A 25,627-nucleotide genomic window follows, 5' to 3' on the forward strand; every position below is an offset into this window, starting at 1 on the left:
GAATGACTCACTTACTGAAACGGTGTAAACACAGGTGTATTACTGGGCTGCGGAAGACTTGGATGTCCCGGCATGGTAGAAGGCCAGCTCCCTGCAGTGCAACGCTTGCATTCTACATCCAGAAAACTAAAGTTCAAAGAGGTCAAACAATTTGGCAGAGGCCTGCAGTCCAGGGACTGAGCGGAACCTGGAACCCGCCACCAGGCCTCCCAGCCCTGCTCCCTCCAGCGCCACCCTCTTCCCAGGGGTAGGGGGAGCTGAGGCTCGCTGTGCTCACGTGGCTTTCAGAGCCCGCCTCGGACCCTGACCTGGTATTCCACTCCCGACCCCTCACTTCCTCGTTTCCCCTTCCTTCTCCCTCTCTTCCCAGGGTCCCGCAGGGCCGGCTGAATGAAGCGATGCCGGGCACCTATACATGCATGGTGGCCAAAGGAGGATTGGAACGCTAGAGCTCGCCTCTGCAGGGCTGTGCAGGGTCCCCACTGAGGAGCGGGTGCAAACGGGTGCTGAGCTCGGGGGTCAGCCAGCACCAAGTCTCGGGCTCGGGGCGGAGCCTGGCGGTCGGGGGCGGGAGGGTGGGCAAGAGAGGGAGGCCCCGGGCGTGGAGACTTTGAAGGAGTCGGGGCCCTGGGGGTAGGAGCCCGCCGGGTGGAAGCGGCAGGCGCGAGCCGGGCAGCGGGGCGCGCGGTCCAGGCGGGGCCGGGCGGCGGCAGGGACTGCGGAGGTGCGGCGAGAGCCGGGGCGGGCGGCGTCACCGGAGGCGGAGGGGGCGGAGCCGAGCTCGCAGCTGCCACCCGGCCGCCGGGCCCAGGCAGACGCCACCCGCCAGCGGCCGGGCACGCACCGCGCGCAGACCTTCAGCGAACAATGCTCCGGCCGGGCGGCGGGCGGCTTGGAGACCGACGGAGGGGCAGAGGAAGCGCCGCCCCGAGGTGAGCCCGCGACGCGCTCTCCAAATTCGGCCTCTTTTTGTCTGGCGAGCGTGGTCGCAGAGGGGAGCTTTGGAGGGGCGCTGCGATCGCCGAGCAGGCGACCCCTGGGGTGACAGGCGGCCGCTCGGGGAGTGGGTAGCGCCGGGGCCGCGTGAGCCCGGGGTGGTGCCCGAGGTGCAGGGAGGCGCCCGGCCGGGAGGACCGAGGAGCTGGAGGGTGTTTTCGATCCATTCGAGAATCGCGCTCTTTAAAACGGGGAAACTTTCCTACGAGTTCCAGGAGGGAGGACCGACTGTTAGGATGGTTTCTCTGGTCTCGCTGCTCTGTTTGCGGCGGGAGACTGAAGCGCTTTGAGGACTGCTTTCCACCGATAGAGTATTGTCAAGGGGCGGAGACGGAAGGCCGCCTGGCTGCTGGGACCAGGACCCGGGGGGATGGTTTGGGGGTCCAGGGTAGCTCCCAGGTATGCAGCAGCGGGGCTCCAGAGGCAACGAGATGATGCCCTTTCCCCCAAACCCTGGCTGAGCCCTCTGAAACGCATGCTGTGAGCACGTTCTTAACCTTTGCTGGTATCCGGGGACACACACACTTAGAACGCAGAATCCTCTGCTGGGCATGGAGGCGGCCGGGCATTCGCAGCGGAGAGCGCCAGCTCACGGTGTGTGCGTTTTTCTCAAGTAAGCTCACCCTGCACATGGTTTTGCAGAGCCGACAGCAAAACCCAATGGTCTAGGGACGAGGAGTTTTGCCGTGCATTCAGTCCGGAGTCAGGTTCAGAAGGCTTTCCTGATCACTGGCCTGAACTATCCTGAACAACTTCTCTCCCCTTTCCCTTTCTGAGAAGGAAATTTGACAGGAAGCCCTAGGGAATTCCGCAGTTATTTTGCTCTCCTGAGGTCTGGTTGGTTTCGACTGTAGTGGGTGCAAAACCGCATTCCTCCCTCTGAGATTAGATTCCACAGCACTGGAGGAAGAAAAAAGAAAAGGAAAAGTTGGGTGAATATCATCATTTACACTCTGTGTGAGTGGGGAGGCAGGGAGCTAGAGGGTGGTAAAGTTGTCACTTTCTCCTTTCTGCCTGGTCAACCCTGGCCAGTGGAGTGTGCTGAAGTTCAGACACTTTCCACACACATTTCTTTCCTGTTTCTGGTGTTGCGTTCATTTCACTGTAAATGTAGAAAAAAAAATTTAGGTGAATGTTTTCTGGAATTCTGTCACTTCAGGATAAGGCATAAGCAACTTCTGATGTAAGTCTGAAGGGGTATTTTGGGCCAAAATATTTAATCTTACAGATCTGGCCACCTTGATTCTTCAGATTCTTTTTTGAAATGGGGTGGGAGTGTATCTGACAGCTTCAGTCTTGCAAACTGTAGCCACAAATCTAGTGCAGAAGTTTGCAGAGGCAAAGACATTTTTTTCATGACTTGGATCAGAAAGAATGCTGAGCTCTTTTTTCTAATCTGACACTGCAGCCTCCTACTGAAATGGGGGGATTTGCATAATTCTGGGGGCCGCCTCCCCTCAGAGGTAAGGAATGTGGGCTGGGAAGTGCCTTCCCCATGCTGTGGAGAGCTGGCACTGCTGCACCAGGCAAGGCGAGACAAGGCTTCGTGCCACTTGTGTTTCTCACCATCTTTTACTTAAAACAAATAGGAGATAATTCCAAGCAAGCACAGAAGTGCAACGGGAAAACAGCCTTTTTTTTTTTTTTTTTTTTTTTTTTTTTGGCTGCATGCAGTGGTAAATTCTGTTTGCTGTGACTGAGAAACCAGTTTTAACAGGATGCAGTGAGTCAAAGACAGTGAGAAGCCCAGGGCTTCGTTTGTTCTCTTCTTATTCAATGACTTCCCTTTAAAAATCTTTGCGTCCATCCCCGGCAGTCGTGTGATGAAAGTTGCGTGTCTAAACATCCAAGAATTTCAGAGCTGAGGATGCTCTGAAATTTCAGAGCGAAGAGTGCTCGTAAACTGGTGAGACATTCTCAAGGAAACTTCCCCCATGCTAGCAATCCAGATCCTTCCACACTCCCAGGGCTGTGCAAAGGTTGGGGAATCTTAGAAAGTAGGGCCTGTGGTACCAATGTCGCCCCTTCCCCAATAACAAGTTTGTGTTCTTACTTGCCTGTTGAGAAGGCAACATGTCGCCAAGCAAAACTGCTGCTTTGTGAATCTGTGGTAGCCCCTGAGGAAGTGGTTGGGCCCCCACCTCCTCAGATAGCCCCGTGTCAGGAAGAGCTGTGGGAACTTGCAGAGCCCACACAGGGCTGGTTTCCAAGCTGTCTTCCTCCATCTCATGGAGCAGGCATGGGAGCCTCTGCCTGCAGTGGAGGTGGGCTGGACAGTGTCCTTTCTGTGGCCTAGAAGGTGTAGGCAGTCTTCACCCATCAGCTTCCCAGGAAGGAACCTACTGCCTGTTCCTGAAGGCCAGAATATTTCCTCTGCTTTTTCCCCCTCCCAAAACTTAGCAACCAGCCTATAGTTCTCTGTGGCCTGAGATTATAAAACCTGGCTGTTTCCTCAGCGTGTTGAAGCCCAGTGACCTCTTCTGGAGAACTTGGCAAAGAAGGAACCTGCTACTTGGGCGTACTTGGAGGAGGAGAAGAACCTAGCTAACAGTCTTCTTAAAGAAAAGGACCTGTGAGACCCTAACAATGATTGCTAAAAGATACTTTTCTTTTATTTCAGATGATTTATTTAGTGTAAAGATGCAATGGGCTTTATTGTTAACTTTTGTTTTGTTTTGTTTTTTAGACAGGGTCTCACTCTTGTCACCCAGGCCAGAGTACAGTGCTGTGATCAGGGCTCACTGCAGCCTTGACCTTCTGGGCTCAGGCAATCCTCCTACTTCAGTCTCCCAAGTAACTGGGACCATAGGCATGCACTCCAACACCTGGATAATTTTTTTAATAATTATTATTTTTGTAAAGACAGGGTATCTCTGTGTTGCCCAGGCTGGTCTCAAACTCCTGGGCTCAAGCGATCCTCCTATCCTCCTGCCTCGGCCTCCCAAAGTGGTGGGATTATAGGTGTGAGCCACCACGTCCAACCCATTTTTTTTTTTTTTTTTGAGAAAGAGATTTCACTCTTGTTGTCCAGGTTGGAGTGCAGTGGCGCAATCTTGGCTCACCGCGACCTCTGCCTCCTGAGTTCAAGCGATTCTCCTGCCTCGACTCTCCTGCCTCAACCTCCCGAGTAGCTGAGATTACAGGCATGCACAACCATGCCCAGCATTTTTAGTAGAGATGGGGTTTCTCCATGTAGGTCAGGCTGGTCTCGAACCCCTGACCTCAGGTGATCCACCCACCTTGGCCTCCCAAAGTGCTGGGATTACAGGCGTGAGCCGCCACGCCCGGCCCCAACCCATTTTTCACTTTGGAGGGGAAAGAGGCACATATAGCTTCAGCACTTGTTGAATGAACTCCCCTGTCTGTGAGCGTGGAGATAAGAGAGAGCACTTCCCGCAAACACTCTGGAATGATTTTGGGGTTACCAGGCTCATTCCACTTGGTTAGTCCTGTTGACAGTTTAGAGATTATCAAACTTCAGGCAGATCCTTATGGGAGGAAAGTGGAGAGCAAACCCTAAGGCAAAATGCTCCCTATATAATGAGAACCTGTTTAACTTATGTTCTTAAGGAAGATTTTTCTCTTGAACATTCTCCTTATGGGAAGTCAGTTCATTTTAAATAGGCTAAGAAGAGCCAGGAGCAACGCGCAGATCACCACTGCAGTGAGGAGTCGCCTGCAAAGTTGGCTTCTGTTTCCAGAACAGGCAAACTCTGTGTCTATGGGCTGGTGCAAGTTCTTGTTTTTGTCATAGTTTCCCCACCTGTAAAATGGGGACAACAGCTACCTGATGGAATGATTTCAAGGTAATCGGTTAATGACTGCAACCCTTTGAGCTCCTTCTCAATGGTGGATTTACAAGGGACCATGGTGTAAACTGTCACTTGCAGTTTTACTCTCAGAAGCAATGAACTGTTTGAGCAAGCCAATTGCCTTCTCTCCAGAGCCATCACTGGGAAATAGCTCTTCGTTAATCTCTTCTCTCTCTTATCATCTATCCAGTCACCTTTGACCATTAGTTTGTCTTGCTATTGGTTTGCTCCTTTGGCCTATAGCACCCAGCATTGTGGACCTCAGCAGCACAGGGTCAAGTAATATATATTAAGCAAGGGATATTTCTCAAGATGCCAGACCTCTCCACAAGGTCTGGAGGACAGGGCAGCACCCCACTTCTCCCCTTTCCCAACCTTTCCTATCTCCACCTGGTTGGAAGTCTGGAATACAATGCACATTTCAGGGCCTAGACCTGCCTCCCCTCTCACACAGTTCTTGTTCAAAAATTGTGGGTTATTTTCCAAAAGCCATTTTTTTTAATTTGTTGTACTACTTGATAGTTCTTGTTTCTCTGGGTCAGCGTCCCAGACTCTAGGCCCCCGGTGGCAGGGAATACATGGATGAGGTACCGGCTTCTCATCTTAAACCCTATGTGATTTCTTCCCATAACTGCCCCAAACCTCCAAGGATGTTAGGGGACTCCTCACCCAGGATTTTAGGGGACTGAAATGTCTTTTATGTACTCTTTTAAAGCAACAAGGCTGTGTTTAGTTTTTAGTTTCTGATAAGGCCACACCACCAGAGAATGTCTAAGAGCCTTGTGACAGATGGGTAAGGGCCACAAAATAAACGGGATCCTAATCTTTACCTTTTTCTCCTCCTTCTCCTCCCTGATCAAATAATGAGATTGTAATCGATAGTGCACCCATTGTCTGGCATGGCAAATCTCTAATCAGGAAAGTGTCCTGCCTTTCTAGGAAGCCACTCTGTGACCCACCTCTGAATCCCGCAAGACCACACCAGAGAGCCGGACGCAAGATGAACCAGCACCCTGTCGGCTCAAGATGCACCAGACCCTCCGCCTGAAACCCGAGAGCCTGAAAATGTCTGCGTGCAGTGACTTTGTGGAGCACATCTGGAAGCCCGGGTCCTGCAAGAACTGCTTCTGCCTGCGGAGCGACCACCAGCTGGTGGCCGGCCCTCCCCAGCCCAGAGTGGGCAGCCTGCCCCCTCCACCGCGCCTGCCTCCCAGGCCTGAGAACTGCCGCCTGGAAGATGAAGGTGTGAACAGCTCACCTTACTCCAAGCCCACAATTGCCGTGAAGCCCACCATGATGAGCTCCGAGGCCTCTGATGTGTGGACAGAGGCCAGCCTGAGTGCCGAAGTCTCGCAGGTGAGGCTGACTAACACTCGTGGTATTTTTACAGGGGCTGCTCCTGTTTGAACGCTTGGTGACTGGCTGGCAGCCAGGGAGGGCTGTTCCAGCAAGAAACCTGCAGGATGGCTTCCTGTCAGCTTGCCCTGAGATGGCTTTTGCCTGGGATTCGCTGTAGCTGCTCTCCTTTCTCTCTGTCCCTTTAGGCTAATCTAGTCCCCCAGAATTTCCTCCTGTGATTTGCAGACTGTGTAGAGCAGACAAAAAATGAAGCTTTTTAAAAAAAGTTTTAAATTTTCTTAATTGATCCTTTTAAATATATACACAAGTAGCAGTGATTGCAAAGTGAATCGCATGCGCCCAATACCCTTCAATATGAACTTCAGCAACCATCAACTCATGACCAATCTCATTTCACCTCCCCCTCGCACTGATCCCTCTTCCTTATGATTTTAAAGCAAACCCCAGATATCACATCATTTCAATACATACCTTTCAAAGATAAAGTCTTTATGAAAAACAGAACCACAATACCATCATCACACTTAATTTTTTTTTTTTTTTTTTTTTTTGAGATGGAGTCTTGCTCTGTCACCCAGGCTGGAGTGTAGTGGCACGATCTCTGCTCACTGCAACTTCCGACTCCCTAGTTCAAGCGATTCTCCTGCCTCACCCTCCCAAGCAACTGGGGCTATAGGCGCATACCTCCATGCCCAACTAATTTTTGTATTTTTAGTAGAGACAAGGTTTCACCATGTTGCTTAGTTGGTTAGACTGATGTCTAACTCCTGACCTCAAGTGATCCACCCACCTTGGACTCCCAAAGTGTTGAGATTACAGGTGTGAGCTGCCACACCTGGCCTGTTTTTTTAGTTTTTAATTTTTATTTTATTATTATTATTTTGTTGAGACAGTCTCACTGTTGCTCAGGCTGAAGTGCAGCATTGAGATCTTGGCTCACTGCAACCTCCGCCTCCCAGGCTCAAGTGATTCTCCTGCCTCAGCCTCCTAGGAAGCTGAGACTAGAGGTGCATGCCACCGTGCTTGGTTACTTTTTTTTTTTTTTTTTTTTGGTGGAGATCGGATCTTACTATGTTGCCCAGGCTGGTCTTAAATTCCTGGTCTCGAACTCCTAGGCTCAAGTAATCCATCTGCCTCAGCCTCCCATAGTGCTGGGATTATAGGCGTAAGCCACCATACCTGGCCCCACACTTCGAAATATTAGCAGTAATTCCTTAATATTATCTAATACCCAGCCAGTACTCCTGTTTCCAATTTTGAAGCTTGGATTTTACCAGTTTTTTTTCTAGGGTCACTAAAAACAGTTACACCCTAGAGGCCAGACCATTCTGCTCATTCCACAGGTAACCTTTACAAAGTCAGAGGGCACATAACCCAGGGCTGCTGGCATCTGCTGTCTTTAGACACATTTAGGAAGCTATGTGGCTAAGACATGTTCTAGGAACTGCTTGCTACCTGTTTGACCTCTCTGCCTGTTCTAGTTTTCTTGACCAATATGGTGAGTAGGTCAGGCAGGTTGTGAGTATATATGAAAGCTAACGTCAATTCTAAATCAGGGGAGGCTTCATTAAGGAAAGGCATTTCCTTTGGTTGCGATGAACTTGATGTCCCCTTCCGGGCTGCTCTGTTTTTTCCTAAACTGATTACACCCATTCTCCAGGCCATTCTCAATACCTTCAGCCTTCACCAACCTGAGCCAGGGACTCTTTAAGCTCAGAACCACCTGGGAAAGAAGCCAGAGGCAGGCCCTGCTTTGAGGCTGCTTCTAAAAGTGGGGGTAAGGGAGGAGTTTAGATCAGAAGGAGGAGGAAACGGTGACTTCAGGAGTGGTATTGACCAGTCCACATCTTTGTCTCATAGCCCAACAAGTCCAACCACTCGCACAGGCTCAGACTGAGGTCACTGCTATAGGTGGGAGAAAGAGGACCTCTGGCATAGTTGGAAGCAAAGCACAGAAAGAAGCGAGGAAGCCCAGATCCAATTCAGAAGCCACCCCTCACCCTGATCCGGTTCAGAAACCACCCATCACTCTCCTGTTCTGCCCACACCCACCCACCCAATGTGTTTCTTTTTCTTTTTTTTTTTTTTGAGACAGAGTCTGGCTCAGTCGCCCAGGCTGGAATGTGGTGGGGTGATTTGGGTCACTGCAACCTCCGCCTCCTGGGCTCAAGCCATCCTTCCGCCTCAGCCTCCAAAGTAGCTGGGATTACAGGCACACACCACCACGCCCAGCAAGGTTTTGTATTTTTTTTGTAGAGATGGGATTTTGCCATGTTGCCCAGGCTCGTCTTGAACTCCTGGGCTCAAGCAATCTGCCCTCCTCAGCCTCCCATAGTGCTGGGATTACAGGTGTGAGCCACGGCGCCTGGCTCCAGTGTGTCCCGTGTGTTTTCAAAACACTTAACGACTTCGATTTCTTCAGGCATGCGCTGTGATTGGGTTATCAAAAAACTCACAAACTCAAAGCAAAAATTAAACAAAACCCCAAGGTCCATTTTCCAGTCCTGTGGAACAACTTCTGTCACCCAGTGAGAGAAGTTGCAAGGGAGGAAGAAGGCAAAGTGTTCTTTTTCAGAGTTATATTTTTCTTTTCCTACTTCACAGACTTAAGCCAAAAGCATTACAATCCATGGGTGGGAAGCACAGCTCAGTGTCTGGGAAGACAAATGGCTCAGCGGGTGCCCCAGCAATGATCACAGGGCTGTGGGGAGATCAGAAGGTGGGCGTGCACTGAGTCCCCGGCCCCAGCGCCTCTGCACTGCACTACAGAAGACAATCTACAGTATCATTGCCCTTCCCTCTCACTTTTCCTCTCTCTCTTTTTTCTATGACAAGTTCTAATATAAGTCTTTTTGCATTGGGCTTGTGTGTAGGTCATCTGGAGACGAGCGCCCGGCAAGCTTCCCCTCCCGAAGCAGGAGGATGCCCCCGTTGTCTACCTGGGCAGCTTCCGAGGTGTACAGAAGCCTGCTGGTCCCTCTACCTCCCCCGACGGCAACTCCCCTCGCTGTCCCCCAGCTTACACCATGGTTGGCCTGCACAACCTTGAGCCCCGTGGCGAGAGGAACATTGCTTTCCACCCAGTGAGCTTCCCTGACGAGAAGGCTGGGCACAAAGAAAAACCCTCATTTCCTTACCAAGACCGGCCCTCCACCCAGGGGAGCTTCCGCCAGAAACTGGCTGCCTTTGCTGGGACCACATCTGGCTGTCACCAGGGTCCTGGGCCCCTGCGGGAATCCCTGCCCTCGGAGGATGACGGTGATCAAAGGTGCTCGCCCTCCGGGGACAGCGAGGGCGGAGAGTACTGCTCCATCCTGGATTGCTGCCCTGGGAGCCCTGTTGCCAAGGCTGCCTCCCAGGCTGCAGGCTCCCGGGGCAGGCATAGTGGCAGGGACGGCTCACCCACGTGCTGGGAGCAGGGGAAGTGTGCAGGGCCCACAGAGCAGGAGAAGCGGGGCCCGAGCTTCCCCAAGGAGTGCTGTAGCCAGGGCCCCACTGCCCACCCATCCTGCCTGGGCCCCAAGAAAGCGTCCTTCACCTCAGAGGCTGCCACTTCTTCTGACGGCCTCGCCTGTGGCAGCGGCGCCAGCAACCCCTTCGTCCCCCATCTCGAGAGTGATTACTGCTCCCTCATGAAGGAACCTGCCCCAGAGAAGCAGCAGGACCTTGGCTGCCCAGGGGTGGCCTCTAGCAGAAGCCTTGGGCTGACGGGGGAGCCCCAGCCCCCGGCCCACCCCAGGGAGGCTACACAGCCTGAACCCATCTATGCTGAGAGTACCAAGAGGAAGAAGGCAGCTCCGGTGCCTTCCAAGCCACAGGCCAAGACAGAACACGCAGCAGCTGCGCAGGGCCAAGGCCAGGGTCAAGGCCAGGGCCAGGTATGGACAGGTAATGCCTGGGCCCAGAAAACAGCATCTGGCTGGGGCCAGGACAGCCCAGACCCAACTCCCCAGGTGGCAGCCACCATCACCGTCATGGCGGCCCACCCGGAAGAGGACCATCGGACGATCTACCTGAGCAGCCCTGACTCTGCCGTGGGGGTGCAGTGGCCTCGAGGGCCTGTGAGCCAGAACTCCGAGGTGGGTGAAGAGGAGACTTTGGCTAGGCAGGGGCTGAGCTCCAGGGAAAGCCATGCTCACAGTGCCAAGGAGAGCAAGCCCAAGGAGAGGCCTGCCATTCCCCCCAAGTTGTCCAAGAGTAGCCCTGGAGGGTCCCCGGTGTCACCATCTGCCGGAGGGCCCCCGGTGTCACCGCTGGCTGACCTCAGTGACGGGAGCTCTGGCAGCAGCGGCATTGGGCCCCAGCCTCCATCCCGAGGCCCTGCTGACCCCGTTCCTCCCTGCCGGACCAACGGTGTCACTCTCAGTGACCCATCCAGGTGTCCCCAGCCTGTGACATCAGCCTTGGACCAGAGGCGGCCCAGGTTCCAGGCAGGCACCTGGAGTCGTCAGTGCCGGATAGAGGAAGAAGAGGAGGTGGAGCAGGAATTGCTGAGTCACAGCTGGGGAAGAGAGACCAAAAATGGCCCCACGGACCATTCAAACTCCACGACCTGGCACCGTCTCCACCCCACAGATGGCTCCTCTGGGCAGAACAGCAAAGTTGGGACTGGGATGAGCAAATCGGCCTCTTTTGCTTTTGAGTTCCCCAAGGACAGAAGTGGGATTGAGACATTCTCACCTCCTCCTCCGCCTCCAAAGTCGAGGTGAGTACCATTGTCTGCCTGGGACTCTCTCTGCAGGGCAAAGGGCTCTTCCAGAAACCTTTGCCCTCATGAAAGCTTTCAGACCCGGGCCCCAGAATCTGCCCAAAGGCCCTTGTGCCTTTATGTAAATTTCCCCCAGGGTCCCAATGCAGCCCTCGGAGAGCAGGAGAGCAGGAGTTGTGGCCTCTTTGTATCCAGCAAACAAACCTACATGTGGGGCCCTGCTTGGGATTGGTGATTTGAAATCAATCTTTCCAAGAAGCGCCACCAAGCTGTTGCCATTTGTTTGGTGCCTGCATTTTTATAGTCTGGTCCTCTTTTTATTGCCCAGTTCTCTGAAGTGTCTTCAGTAGGCTTTTTTTCCAGGAAGTCCTGAATATTTTCATTTAATTTAAACATGCAAAAGAGGGCAAAAGGAGGTTATGCTATAAGATTTAGGGAGGGCTGGGTATGATGGCTCACGTCTGTAATCCTAACACTTTGGGAGGCCGAAGTGGGAGGATTACTTGAGCCCAGGAGTTTGAGACCAGCCTAGGTAACATAGTGAGATCCCGTCTCTATTTTCTTTAAATAATAAATATTTTAAAGTTAAAGTTAAAAAAAATATTTTTTAAAGATTTGGGGAGGGAAGGCCGGGCACAGTGGCTCACGCCTGTAATCCCAGCACTTTGGGAGGCCAAGGCGGGCGAATCACAAGGTCAGGAGATCGAGACCATCCTGGCTAATACGGTGAAACCCTGTCTCTACTTAAAATACAAAGAAAATTAGCCTTGCGCGGTGGCAGGTGCCTATAGTCCCAGCTACTCAGGAGGCTGAGGCAGGAGAATGGTGTGAACCTGGGAGGCAGAGCTTGCAGTGAGCAGAGATCCCACCACTACACTCCAGCCTGGGAGACAGAGCGAGACTCCTTCTCAAAAAAAAAAAAAAAAAAGATTTGGGGAAGCAAACAGTTAATGCCAAATAAATGTGTGTCCAATAAACTGTTACCACAATGGTGATTAGGTCTTGGGGCCAAAAGCAGAAAATAGGAAGCTTTACACATGGTTAGGAACCCTCAGACATGGGTTTTTAAAGAAAAAAAATGTAGTTTCGTGTTAGCATGCTGAAACTCAGTTTTCTCTATTGCTTCCCTGCTATCTCCTACCAGTTTAAAGTGCCTTTTAAAGGCTCAAGAAAAATCAATGGTCTTTTTTTTTTTTAAGCTATTGAGCTGTGGATGGGACTTAAATGCTGGGGAAAAAAAATTTCTTTCGATTAGAACAAAACTGATTCCTGTTAGGAAAAGGAGAAACCTACTGTTTTTCAAAAAATTACAGCCTTTCTGAACAGACTCGCTTGAGTCATGTCATTTCCAGTGGTTCTGTTTCAGCTGATGTGCCTCTGGGCTGATGTCAGAAACAAGGAAATTGACCACAGAGAGAAGCAGTTAGGACACTTGACTTTGAACATCAAGGCGTCTCAGGCACTGATGTGATCTAACGTGGGTTTTTTTTCTCATGACCACTACTTTGTTCTGGAATTGCATTGGCCGCCCACCATGCAGAACAGACGTCTTCCAGATCCTGAGGTGATTGCAGACTCTTTGGCAGCCGCGTGAACTCCCCGAATGAATGAGGGATTCCGCAGCTAAGATGAGCTTCCGTTTATACGGCACTCACTATGGGCCAGGCATGGATTTAAAAGAGTTAGACATAACAACTCATTTCATCCTCAGAACAGCCCTAAGAGGTAGGAATTGCCAGCCCCAATTTACAGATGACAAAGCAGAGATGGAGAGCTAGAGTAACCAGCCTAAGGTTCCTGCCATACCCGCAAGAATCCTAAGTCTATGCTCCTCTTGAACCTATAGGACATCAAGGAGCATGGAAATTGAGCAGAGCATGAGAGTAAAACATCTAAATTGTATCTGCCTGCCTCAGTCCTGGGTAAATTAGTGGAAAGCACAGATATTGGCACTAGACCAAGTTCCTATTCCCTCTCTCTCACTTACAAATAGAGTGACCTTGCATAAGCTACTCACTGTGACTGAGTCTCCAGTCTCTACTCTAGAAGAGTCAGTCCGTCTTTAAACTGAGAGTCTGGAGTCTCTTCTCTAAAATGAGATGATAATAGTACTTCGATAACACCCTGCTATTGAAAGCCTCTAATGAGACAAACAATGGAATCCAATGCAAAGGTTAGTTATGATGTAGGCAAAAGCCACCCGGGCTGTTGATTGCACAATGACACCCACACCCTATAGGAACTAGCATGGCTCAATCCCAGGAACTCCACCCTAAGCCTTGGAGAAGTAACTAAAATGTACTCCTTTAAGAATCTCAGGGCTTGGAGAAATCCCAGTAACCGTAGCAACATGACTCAGGTAGGGTTTTAATTAGCATCTGGGTTGAGATCAGAGTTTTTTCGGCCCAGTTTGTTATGATAAAACCCTTAGATTACATATAACTCAAGCTTGGCGGGAATCGGAGGTTCAAGATTTCAGCTCTTAAAAAATAAACAAGTTAGAGGAGAAACAAGAATTAAAAAGAAGGGCTGGAGTTAGTGGCTCTTGCCTGTAATCATAGCACTTTGGGAGGCCAAGGCGGGCGGACCGCTTGAGCCCAGGAGTTCGAGACCAACCTGGGCAACATGGTGAAACCCAGTCTCCACCAAAAAAAATACGAAAATTAGCCAGGCATGGTGGCACACACCTGTCATCCCAGCTTCTCTGGGGGCTGAGGTGGGAGGATGGCTTGAGCCCAGGAAGCGGAGCTTGCAGTGAGCTGTGACTGTGCCACTGTACTCCAGCCTGAGCAGCAGAGAAAGGCCCTGTCTCAAAAAAAAAAAAAAAAAAAAAAAATCTAGAAAATAAAATTATCTTAAGAGAACACAGAAAAAGAACAGCATCTTATATTATTTAAAATAAGCTAGAATATATTTTCATTTGGGGAAGCATTTTCATTTCTCAAGCATTACTGACATTATCTTTGGAATCTCCCTGTGAGAAGATAAGAGGGCAGGCTGGAGAACATATGCTGACTTTTACTTCTGGAACTCCGTACCTCCCCTGGGGATAGTGCCAGGAACCCCAGAGTCTTCCAACCTAGTAGGTCAGGGTGTTGGCAAATCAGAGTGTCAGTGAGAACGCAGCCAACAGTTGATCCGGCACCAATTCCAGTACACACTGGTAATTATGGCAGGCTGATGTCAGTTTTCCAAAATAGAAAAACGTGGAAGGTCTTCAGGCAACATACAAGGTCAACTTGATTTCTTCACATGGGTCCCTTTGTGAAATAGATCCTATTTCTAATGATCAGCTTCATTCTGTGCGTTACCTATGCTTAAACCTCTAGAAAAAGGGGTTGCTTCATATGGGACTCTGTTCCTTTCCACTTACGTGGTGTGAGAGAGACAGATTGTCGGCTTCCTTAGGCCATTATGGAAGAACAGGGAATGATTTTCTCTTTTGCCTGTTGTTCTGTTTATCGCCCTATTTTGCAAAACTGATTCTGACCTGGAGGAAAAAAAATAGATGTTAAGAATGACTTGGCTTCCTGGAGTCCTGTGCTGAATGTTTGGCAGTAGCTCATCTGTCCTTTTGAGATACTGACCTCTGTAAACTCCCATTCGTGTTCCTGAGAAACCTCTTGCTGGAGTGTCCTGCAGGAAGGCTCTCCATGCTCATTTTATGCACAGAATAGTTCTTCTTTGGAGGAGTTTAAGTGGATGCCCAACCCTCCTCCCCAGGCAGGTATGGCAAGGCCTGGATACTTCCTTCCTGTTGTTGTCAAGGCAAGATTTTATACCCGCAAAGTCACACTTACTGAGAATGATGGATCTCACAGAGTCTCTGGGTCACCCCTGTCCCAGTATAAGGCAGAATTATAAGATGAGGATCAACAAGTACTGCTGTTTAGGAAACCAAAATACTTCAGGAAAGAAAGGTGGACTTTTAGTTTAAATGTCATACTTAAGACTTAATGGCTATTTGGTCAGGCACGGTGGCTCACGCCTATAATCCCAGCACTTAGGGAGGCCAAGGCAGGTGGATCACTTGGGGTAAGGAGTTCGAGACCAGCCTGGCCAACATTAACAAGAACAGCAGAGCTGGGGAAACAATTAAGATGAGAAAGAACCAACTTGCTTTCTGCCTTTTGCTTTTTCATAGATGCAAACCCAGTTTTAAATGACTTAACGACTTTTGGGTGACCAGGTCAGTTGAAAGAGAATCATCTGGTTAGTGCAGACAAGCGTTTCACAAAGAAACCTCAAATTAGGAGAAGAGGCCTGAGCCTAGGTGGAATTGAGCGTGACAGGCGACTAAGAAATAAGACAGATTTATGTGGTTTCAGTGTCTAAATGGTCTGGCCCCAGGTGAGACTAATCAAAAGAAAAGTTTTCCCAAGAAAGTGGGCCATGTCTTTGTTTTTTGTGTGTTGTTTTGTTTTGAGACAGAGTCTCACTCTGCTGCCAAGGCTGGAGTGCAGTGGTGCCATCTCACTGCAGACTCCTCTTGCCAGACTCAGGTGATCCTCTCACCAGAGCCTCCTGAGTAGCTGGGACTACCGGTGCATGCCACCATGCCCTGCTAATTTTTATATTTTTGTAGAGACGGGTTTTCACCATGTTTCCCAGGCCGGTCTTAAACTCCTGGGCTCAAATAATCCACCTGCCTCAGCCTCCCAAAGTGTTAGGATTACAGGCATAAGCGACCACGCCCAGCTGATGTCTTTGTTTTAAAGTTATCACTCATGCCAATTTGAATTTTAACCCACTACTTGCTAAATTCACCCCTTCTTCTGTGGGGCTGCTGGGGAGCAGAGGTTAAATCTATTCTTGGGCTTTTGCTCACTTCCCTCTTTTTTATTTTTTTTTTAAGACAGAATCTCTGTTGCTCAGGCTAGAGGGCAGTGGTGGTACCTTGCCTTAGTGCAACCTCCACCTCCTGGGTTCAAGTTATTTGCCTGCCTCAGCCTCCCAAGTAGCTGGGATTATAGGCACGCCACCACTCATGGCTAATTTTTGTATTTTAGTAGATATGGGGTTTCGCCATGTTGCCCAGGCTGATCTCGAACTCCTGACTTCAAGTGATCCACCTGCCTTGGCCTCCCAAAGTGCTGGCATTACAGGTGTGAGCCACTGTGCCTGGTCTTGTGCGCCTGGTCTTGTGCTCACTCTTAATTCTCCTCCTGAGCTGCTTCTCAGTAGACAGGTAGTGACAGTGTCATGAGTGGAGTTTGTTTCTATCCACAGAGATGGCCACATCACTAACCAGAGGAACTGACATGACTTCACTGTGTGGTCTCTTGAAACATGGTCTCTGGGCATGAACCAGGAGGATGGGCGTAGCATGAGTGAGACGGGTGTTTGTCTCCAGTCTCCACATCCAATCTGATTAGAGCTTCCAATGTTTTCTTCTACAGACCCTTTCTACTATAATGGATGATAGTTGGGTGGCAATGTTTTACTAGGAAATCCCATACTCTTGAGGCATAACTGCCTTTTCTGGGTGGCATTTTGAAAATCACAGTTTGTATTAGGAAGCACTATATTTAGAGAATCATCATGGACTGTGTTTAGCCTTTTTGACAAAACTTAAATAAGTAGGCTGGAGGTCAAGTTGGTCAGGGGAGAATAAATACTGGCCGTATTTCAGTAGCCCCCACAGATACACAGAGTATGGCAAACAGAACAAAGCATATGTACCAACAATGCATGTTTATATTTTGTCCCATGCCAGGGGCAAATTCATAGTTGATCGGTTCCCATAAGTATGGGGATGGAACTTTGAAACACAGGGCATCTAATGATACTGTTAGCAGGGACCATTGAAATTGATTCCTAGAGTCTTGTTCTACAATTTCTTTAAAAATTACTGATTTGACAGCGATATGTTTTCAACATATAAGACTTTCTAATTTTGAGCATACATTCTTGACTAAGGCTGGCAAGGAGCGATTCTTTATTTAATTTATTAGCTATCTATTAATTGTCTACTTTTGATTAGGCTCTGTGCAAGGCGCTAAAAAGCCAGTTACTGGGGTTCTGTTCCTTAACGATCCTCAGGATTGAGTTGGTAAGAATTAAATCAGCAGCTGTGCAATATGACTGTCAAAGCTCAACCCCTGCTTTGATTCCCTTTGTTGAGACAGGTTCCTATAGGACCTGGATTCTCACCACATCCTCTGTTCTGTTTAGGGAACACAAAGGTAAGCTCAGCTCTGTGTCCAGGAGTGCCTTATAGACCTCTCCCTTAACTGTGTTTGTTTCAACTTGATCCAAGATCAGGATTAGTACAAGCTTGTAAAAAACAAACAAACAAACCAAAAAAAAAAAAAAAAAAACACTTTTATTTTTTACAAAATAGGCCAGATACACTTTGAAGGTAAAGAGCTTGCTTAACCATCTGCAACTCCTAAGGTGGAACTCAAAGCATCACATGCAGTAGATGCTCAAGAAATGTTTGTTAAATGGACAGTTGTAGACAGAGACAATGCCATGTTTATTTCATTTTCCAGAAAGGCACCTGACTCCTTGCTTTGCACATAACAGGTGCTCAAGAAATGTTGAAGAAAAAAGCAAATTGCTTTGAATGCAGTGTATCCTAAAACCAGATTTCCAGGTTGCCCGTGTACTCTGTTCAGGCCTCTAGTTTGGCTGTTAACACAGTGTATCTTTTATTACTTTAAAGTGGGTCCACGTTTGCATCTCCTCAAGAAATTACAAACTCGTGGGAGTGCAGGGATGTGTCTCATACATTCTTCCTTGACTTCTCCATAGCATACCTTAGCACAGAGTTGGATATGTAGTAGATATTCAATGGCGAATTACTGATTTTTCTAAAAAAAAAAAAGCAAGCCAGAGTGAACTACAAATGTAATAGTTCCTGGCCTGATATTTCACTGGGGACCTATCGTAATTCTGCAACTATTCTCACTCAATAGAACATTACCACCTTGAGTTAAAGAAGCTAAGAGGCTAAGGTTAATCATTATTAATGATTCAAGGTGGGCAAACACCATGTGGGCACAATGCATCCTTTCATGGATTAATTACTCTCCAATGATTATACCTTTCACTCTTGCTACTGGTCTCTGTTACCCTGCTTTTTTTTTTTTCCAACCTGAGCAGGTGTGTAGAGCCAGCATTCTCTTGCCAAAATAATATTCTCAGGTAGTAATCATCTAAACACCTTTTTTTCCACCAGAGAGTTACAAGGAATTTTAGGGTGTGGTTTTGCTTCTCTGAGAATAGATTTTCCGTGCTTTCTCAGGTGCATTGCAAAATACAAGCTTAGGCAGTGTGGTCCGTCCCCCTCTGTCCCTCACGTTGTCAGAGGGACTTTGTTCCCAGAATGGCCAGCCTACATTTGATCTGCATAATTGGTTGTGAAACTCACCAATTGGTAGGAAATTTACTCTGTTAGTGGCACAAGGAACTTTTTGTTGTTGTTTTGGGATTGTTAATGTCCTCATTGAAGATCTTACATTTCCTTCTATCAGGGTTGATAGACCAACTACAAAGAATACCCTGTGTGCCTTTCTGCAGTAATAAGTTTCAGAGTTTAAAGATCAGGGTCTGCATCCTGTGTGCTTGCATTGCTCATTATTTCTTTCTATTGACTTTTGGGCAGAGCCCTGAAAATGTTGGGCGTTAGGAGTGTTTATACTGTTCCCATACAACTCTGTAAAATTCCCTGCTTTAATTAGCTTCAGTCCGATGCACTGGACGGCTTCTTGTCTGCGCTTCTGTGACAGGCAGACTTATATAAACAGCTGTTCTTTGTTGGATGAAGAGGGGAGCTTCCAGGCCAAAGGCTACTTTAAAAATTTTTATTCTCAGATATTTTCTCTCCAGTAGTCCTATCACGGTTAAATGTTCCCCCCGACTTCCCAGTAGTTTGGCTTTTAGCCATTTCATAGCAATTTATACATGTGCTGTGAAAAGTTTTCTAAAGTCTAAAACCTAAACACATAGCTGGTGGTGATATTACTTGATGTTCCTGAGTTGTAGAAAGCTCTTCAGAATAGCTTCTGCTCTTTGTGAGCTCCACATGGCAGTCAAAATTAATGAAATTAAAAAACACTAGATATAGCCAGGCGCGATGGCGCAAGCCTGTAATCCCAGCATTTTGGGAGGCTGAGGCAGGTGGATCACGAGGTCAGATCGAGACCATCCTGGCTAACATGGTGAGACCCCGTCTCTACTAAAAATACAAAAAATTAGCTGGGCATGGTGGCGGGTACTTGTAGTCCCAGCTACTCGGGAGGCTGAGGCAGGAGAATCGGTTGAACTCAGGAGGCGGAGGTTGCAGTGAGCTGAGATGGCGCCACTGCACTCCAGCCTGGGCGACAGAGCGAGACTCCGTCTCAAAACAAACAAACAAAAAAACCCCACTAGATACATACAAGAACAGTTGAGATAAATTGACATAGTAGTAAGTAATATGACCTTATGACCTTGAAGGTCAAGAAGAAAAGGAGGCAGAGTCCAATTTTAAAAGCAGTCAGAGTGGTGGCATCACTTAACATAATTCTTTTTTTTTTTTTTTTTGAGATGAATCTTGCTCCTTTCACCTAGGCTGGAGCGCAGTGGCACAACCTCAGCTCACTGCAACCTCTGCCTCCCACGTTCGAGTAATTCCCCTGCCTCGGCCTCCCGAGTAGCTGGGGTTACAGGGGCCTGCCACCACGCCTGGTTGATTTTTGTATTATTAGTAGAGATGGGGTTCACCGTGTTGGCCAGACTGGTCTTGAACTCCTGACCTCAGGTGATCCACCTGTAATTCTTGTAATACGTACAGATCAAAAGGATGGTAAGATTTTACGACTGCATATTCTTGAACCATGAGGACACTTGATTGCATCCTCCATGCCAATTCTGATCATTTAGAGCCCATGCATCGGGAAAGCTGGCCATGATCTATTCGTGGTGTCTGCAGGTTGTAGGGAGGTGGGGCTACAGATACATGTCATGTGCTGGGTATTTGCTGATTCCGCCATAAAACTTAAAATTTATCTTCTAAAATGCATAATGTGGCTAGGCACGGTGGCTCATACCTATAATCCTAGCCGTTTAGGGAAGCAGGAGAATCACTTGCACCCAGGAGATCAAGACCATCCTGGGCAACATAGTGAGACACTACCTCTAAAACAAAATACAAAAATGAGTAGGGCACGGTGGCACATACCTGTGGTCACAGCTACTTAGAAGGCTGAGGTGGGAGGATTGCTTGAGTCAGGAGGTCAAGGCTGCAGTCAGCCATGATCACACCACTGCACTCCATCCTGGGTGACAAGATCAGATCTTGTCTCAAGAAAAAAAAAAAAGATAAAAATAAAATGCAAAATCTCCAGTGGTTGATAGCCATTTTCGTTAGTAATTCAAGAGTTTAAGAATTCCCGGCCGGGCTCAGTGGCTTTCGTCTGTAATCCCAGCACTTTAGAAGACCAAGGCAGGAGGATCATCTGAGGTCAGGAGTTCAAGACCAGCCTGGCCAACATGGTGAAACCCTGTCTCTACTAAAAATACAAAAATTAGCTGGACATTGTGCCAGGCGCCTGTAATCTCAGCTACTCAGGAGGCTGAGGCAGGAGAATCACTTGAACCCGGGAGTCGGAGGTTGCAGTGAGCCGAGATCATGCCAGTTGCACTCCAGCCTGGGCAACAAGAGCAAAACTCCGTCTCAAAAAAAAAAAAGAATTCCCATACCTTTGGGTGGTGGGGGGACACTGTGCCACTCCTGTTTGGCAGATGATGGCCATTCTCTTTGAATACAGACTCTGATTTTAGACTGAAATGCCAAAATGTCTTGTTTCCTCTTAGTGAGTGATTATGATCGTCCCATGAATTTTAACCATTTTTGGAACTCTGCATTTTAGTTAGTAACAGTTACTATTAAGTTTATTACCAGTTATTTAAAGGATTATTTTCCTTTATAGACTTTCAATTTGCTGTTTCTATCCTTAAATCTTATTAAGCAATGTGTTTTCACTTAGCCTTATTTTGTTTGTTTGTTTGTTTATTTTGAGACAGGGTCTCACTCTGTCCCCAGGCTGGAGTGCAGTGGCATGATCTCAGCTCACTGCAACCTCTGCCTCTTGGGTTCAAGAGATTCTCCTGCCTCAGCCTCCCAGGTAACTGGGATTACAGGGGCATGCCATGTCCAGCTAATTTTTGTATATATATGTATGGTTTCACCACATTGACCAGGCTGGTCTCAAACTCCTGACCTCAGGTGATCCGCCCTCCTTGGCCTCCCAAAGTGCTGGGATTACAGCTGTGAGCCACTGCACCCGGCCTGCTTAGCCTTATTCTCTTTGGCTTGTTGCTTTATTTATTTATTTATTTATTTATTTATTTATTTTTGAGATGGAGTTTCACTGTTGTTGCCCAGGCTGGAGTGCAATGGCATGATCTCAGCTCACCACAACCTCAAACTCCTGGGTTCAAGTGATTCTTCTGCCTCAGCCTCCTGAGTAGCTGGGATTACAGGCACCTGCCACCATGCCGGGCTAATTTTTTGTATTTTCAGTAGAGACCGGGTTTCTCCATGTTGGTCAGGCGGTCTCGAACTCCTGACCTCAGGTGATCCATCTGCTTCGGCCTCCGAAAGTGTTGGGATTACAGGTGTGAGCCACCGTGCCCAGTGTATTGATTTTCATTGATTTGTATTGATTTTCAGTGTCCAGGATTGGGGAGTGAGGTGGCAGATGCGGGAGCTGTGTCAGAATCTTTGGGAGGGATAGTTTAACAATAAAAATTCAGTGATGTAACATAAATTTAAATTGGGAAAATGAAAACAAAACTATTGTTTTCATAACATATGCTACTTATAGTTTTTCTGAATCTTCTCCACTGGTGAAAAGATAGACCATCGTTTTTATAGAGATGCTTGATTGAAAACAGATCATGTCTCCCTAGGAGAAAATAGAAGAAAACCAGGACAGAGATATTTGTTGATCTATCATATTTCCTTGGTATCCTTTCTTCAAATCTTTCAAAATATCTTCTCTATATTCATGTCATCTTCAAGACGTGAAGATCTCAAACACTCTCGATGCTTGTCTGTGTTTCCTACAAAAAGCAGAAACCTGAGAAAGATAAGGAGGACTTTGCATGCAGAATAGACAAGATCCTTACAGTTCAGGGTCTGAGATTCCATCTTGACATTCATTTGATCGCTAAATATTGAAGACTTGTTGCAGGTGGAGCCGTGACCATATATTGGTAGGAAAAGTACAGACTGCTTATGAGATGATTTTGAAACACTGGTTGACCATATGGGGAAAACGAAACAAAACAAAAAAAAAACAAAATTGAAATCCTACCATACATTGTCATATAGTGTAGTAAAAGTGGACTGCAGATGGAATAATGATCCAAATGAGAAAAATAAGACCAAAGAGCAAATTTAAAAACATTCACAGTGCTGGGCGCGGTGGCTCAAGCCTGTAATCCCAGCACTCTGGGAGGCCGAGACGGGCGGATCACGAGGTCAGGAGATCGAGACCATCCTGGCTAACACGGTGAAACCCCGTCTCTACTAAAAAATACAAAAAACTAGCCGGGCGACGTGGCGGGCGCCTGTAGTCCCAGCTACTTGGGAGGCTGAGGCAGGAGAATGGCGGGAACCCGGGAGGTGGAGCTTGCAGTGAGCTGAGATCCGGCCACTGCACTCCAGCCTGGGCGACAGAGCGAGACTCCATCTCAAAAACAAAAACAAAACAAAAACATTCACAGCATTTTTAAGACCCTAGAAGAGTAAGCCATAAAATGATGGCTTTGACTTCATCAAATTAAGGATTTCTGTTAAACGGAGGATGCCATCGGCAGCTAATAGATGGGTGAGAAATTAAAGCAGTGTATCAAATACTGAGACGGGATTAACATGTAAGGTGCTCTCGTAATTCAAGCAGAACAATATGCGGAAACCAGTAGCAAAACAGGCAAAAAACATGGATAGGCGGTTAACAGGAGAGAAAAGCTAAATGCAGGGCAAGAATTTGAAGAGCTACTTAACTTCATTAATAATCAAAGAAGCATAAAGTTAACAGTAAAATAGCACATTATGTTAATCAGATTGATGAAAATTACGAAGTGGGATAATACCAAATATCAGCAAAAATACAGGAAAATGGCTATTAAACAGCTATTAAATTAAGTATGAGACTACATCATGTCCCCACAACCTTCATTCCTGAGTATATATTCACACAGGTCAGTAAGGGGACACAAACAAGGAAGTTCGTCACAACATTATAGTAGCGGGGAGTTAGAGCAAGTCCAGGTATTCATCTCTAGAGAAATAGGTAAGTAAAATGTTATGATTATGAAATAAACTATTTAATAGCAGTCAGAAGCAATGAACTAGAAATATGTCCAGAAACATGGGTGAACCTCATACTGGTATTGACTGAAATAACTGCGAGAATGAAATCTATAGCACAATATAGTTAATATAAATTAAATATAAACAGATTCATAAAATAACGCTATGTCTCTTTTTAAGGAAAGCTGCATTCTTAACCTTTTATGTAGTTTTTAAAAGTAAACATACACATAAAATATGTATGTATGTTACATATAACATAAAATTCACCATCACAACCATTTTAAAGTATAAAGTTTAGTAGTATTTTCCATTTGTTGTATATTAAATCAGTCTCCATATATCTTTTCATTTTGCAAAACTGAAACTCTCCACCTTTAAACAACTTCCTATTTCTTCCTTCCCTTTGCCTCTGGGAACCACCATTACTTTCTGTCTCTAAATTTGACTACTCTAGGTACCTCATATAAATGGAATCATGCAGTACTTGTCTTTTTGTCCTTGCTTGTTTCACTTAGCATAATGTTCTCAAGGTTCATCCATCTTGTAGCATGTGTCAGAATTTCCTTGCTTTTAAAAGTTGAGTGTTATTCCATTGTGTGTATATACCATTGTATTACTCTGAAATACATATTTTGTCTTCTTCCACTGTCCTGGCAAACGACTCCTAAAATTTTTGGAATCTCCAAAGTTGTGAAAAGTAAAAAGTTCCTCTTCAAAGTTTCCTTTTTATTAAGGAATAAATCCTAAGTGTTAGAACTAATAGTTTCTCTTAAAGACTAGCTTTTTGCAATAACTCTTCGTTAAACCTTATATAGTCATTAGGTATAAAAGGATAAGCATATTATATGTGTGTGTGTATATATATATATATATAAGCACATATATATCTTTATACTTTAACTACAATATTAGTTTTGGCTTGCTCAGGCATGTCCCAGCTCACAGCTTATGTCCCTTCCTTATTTGGAAATGTTATTGCTTCTATAAGCCTTTACATAAGCAACTTCCTCTTTTCCTTTGTTCCACATTGTCTTTACCTATTTAGGAAAGTTTTAGATTGTTAGTCAGTCAGACTAAGCTTAGACTGTGAGGTCCAACTCCAGCCAATGGAGATAGGACACAGCAATAGGGACTTTACATGTAAGAGGTAAATATTCTTGTGTCTCTTTGTTCAGTGTGCTCTCGTGGCAGGATTGCTGATGGGCAGCACCCTTTCTGCAGAAAGTACTGAGAAAACTTTTTGTCTGAATGCCGATTCTTCTTTGTGGCACTGAGGAGTAAGCATTTATTTCCAACAGTTTGGGGGCTCATCCAGGGTCACCCATTCTCCTCTGGGGCAGGGTCTCTGATCTTTCCCCCAGGGGAGGTGCCCCAGTGCCTTGCTGAGGTGGCCTCAGGGGTTGGGAATCAGAACTCATCTGTTGTAATGAATAAACCTAGACTCTCAGCAACCCAGGAAAGGATGGACAGGCTTGCACTGCTGTGGCAACCAGGTAAACTCTGTGCACAGAACAAGGTAAGAAATGTCACAAGGGCATGATAAAGTACTTCCTTGGTGGTCCAGATATTCTGGAAGTTGAAAGTGTGTGTGAATTGTTGCAAGCCATGTGGTGTTGCTTGTGTGGATGGTGGCAAGTCCTGCTGGATGGAGTGGGTGGGTCCTACCTGTGGTTCCATGGCCGCCTCATAAGTTTAGGGTGGATCCCACCGTGGGGTTTATATTGGCATGCCAATGCTAAGAGGAGCCTAAATTCCCGTGAGGGAAGCAGTCACGTAGGACAAAGTGAGTGAAGAGTGTAAGAAACCTCCGGGGGTGGGGGAAGAGGAGTTAAGATCCTTCCCAGGGAAAATGAAACCTCTAGTGTGTGAGGTTAAGAATTTAAACAAGCCAGGGAAAAACAGGATAGACAAGAAGTCTCCAGAATTAAGAAGTTGAGTCTACCCAGCATTCAATATGGGAAATGTTTCTAGTAAATCGGGAGTGAAGAAAGATGCAAGTGATCAGATTCCCCCCGGTTGTTCTTGAGGGCTTACGTTAAAGATTGGAAAGATAATGAAATAACTAAATTCAAAAAGAAGCAGTAGATGATTACGTATTGTTGCTTCATTTGGACTAAAGAGCCAATCCTCAAGCCAGCAGTTTTTTGGCCAAAATTTGGGTCAGATGAAGATTGGGTCTGTCAACTTTTAATAATGTATGTTAATGACAAGAGTCCTGTATCACAAGAAGAAATTGATTATGCTCTATGCTGGTGACAAGAACCTGTTCTTTACCCTCTGAAAACAGGTGAAGGGGGACAGGAGAGCAAGAAAGAGTCAGAGATTGCTTCATCCGATAAGAAATAGGACCCTCTAGACTACCTTACCCCGTTTCTTAGTAACCCACCGCCACCTCCCCAGGCAGCTGCTGCTGCCCTGGACTCCCTTCCGGACCTGATCCCA

General features: G+C 47.0%; 1 protein-coding gene across 1 annotated transcript in view; it reads left to right on the plus strand.

Annotated features, from left to right (window-relative positions):
* The first annotated feature begins 754 nt into the window (after positions 1-754).
* The window catches only part of PRAG1 (PEAK1 related, kinase-activating pseudokinase 1), a 65,555-nt gene continuing 40,682 nt past the window's right edge, over positions 755-25,627 (plus strand). Inside the window, exons 1-3 of the mRNA XM_025394269.1 lie at positions 755-932; positions 5,748-6,164; positions 9,041-10,872. Coding sequence (XP_025250054.1) covers positions 5,835-6,164; positions 9,041-10,872 — 2,162 coding nt within the window. The 5' untranslated portion in view covers positions 755-932; positions 5,748-5,834. The remainder of the gene's footprint in view (positions 933-5,747; positions 6,165-9,040; positions 10,873-25,627) is intronic.

This window comes from Theropithecus gelada, chromosome 8 (genome assembly GCF_003255815.1).
Source record: "Theropithecus gelada isolate Dixy chromosome 8, Tgel_1.0, whole genome shotgun sequence".
NCBI classification, from domain to species: Eukaryota; Metazoa; Chordata; class Mammalia; order Primates; family Cercopithecidae; genus Theropithecus; species Theropithecus gelada.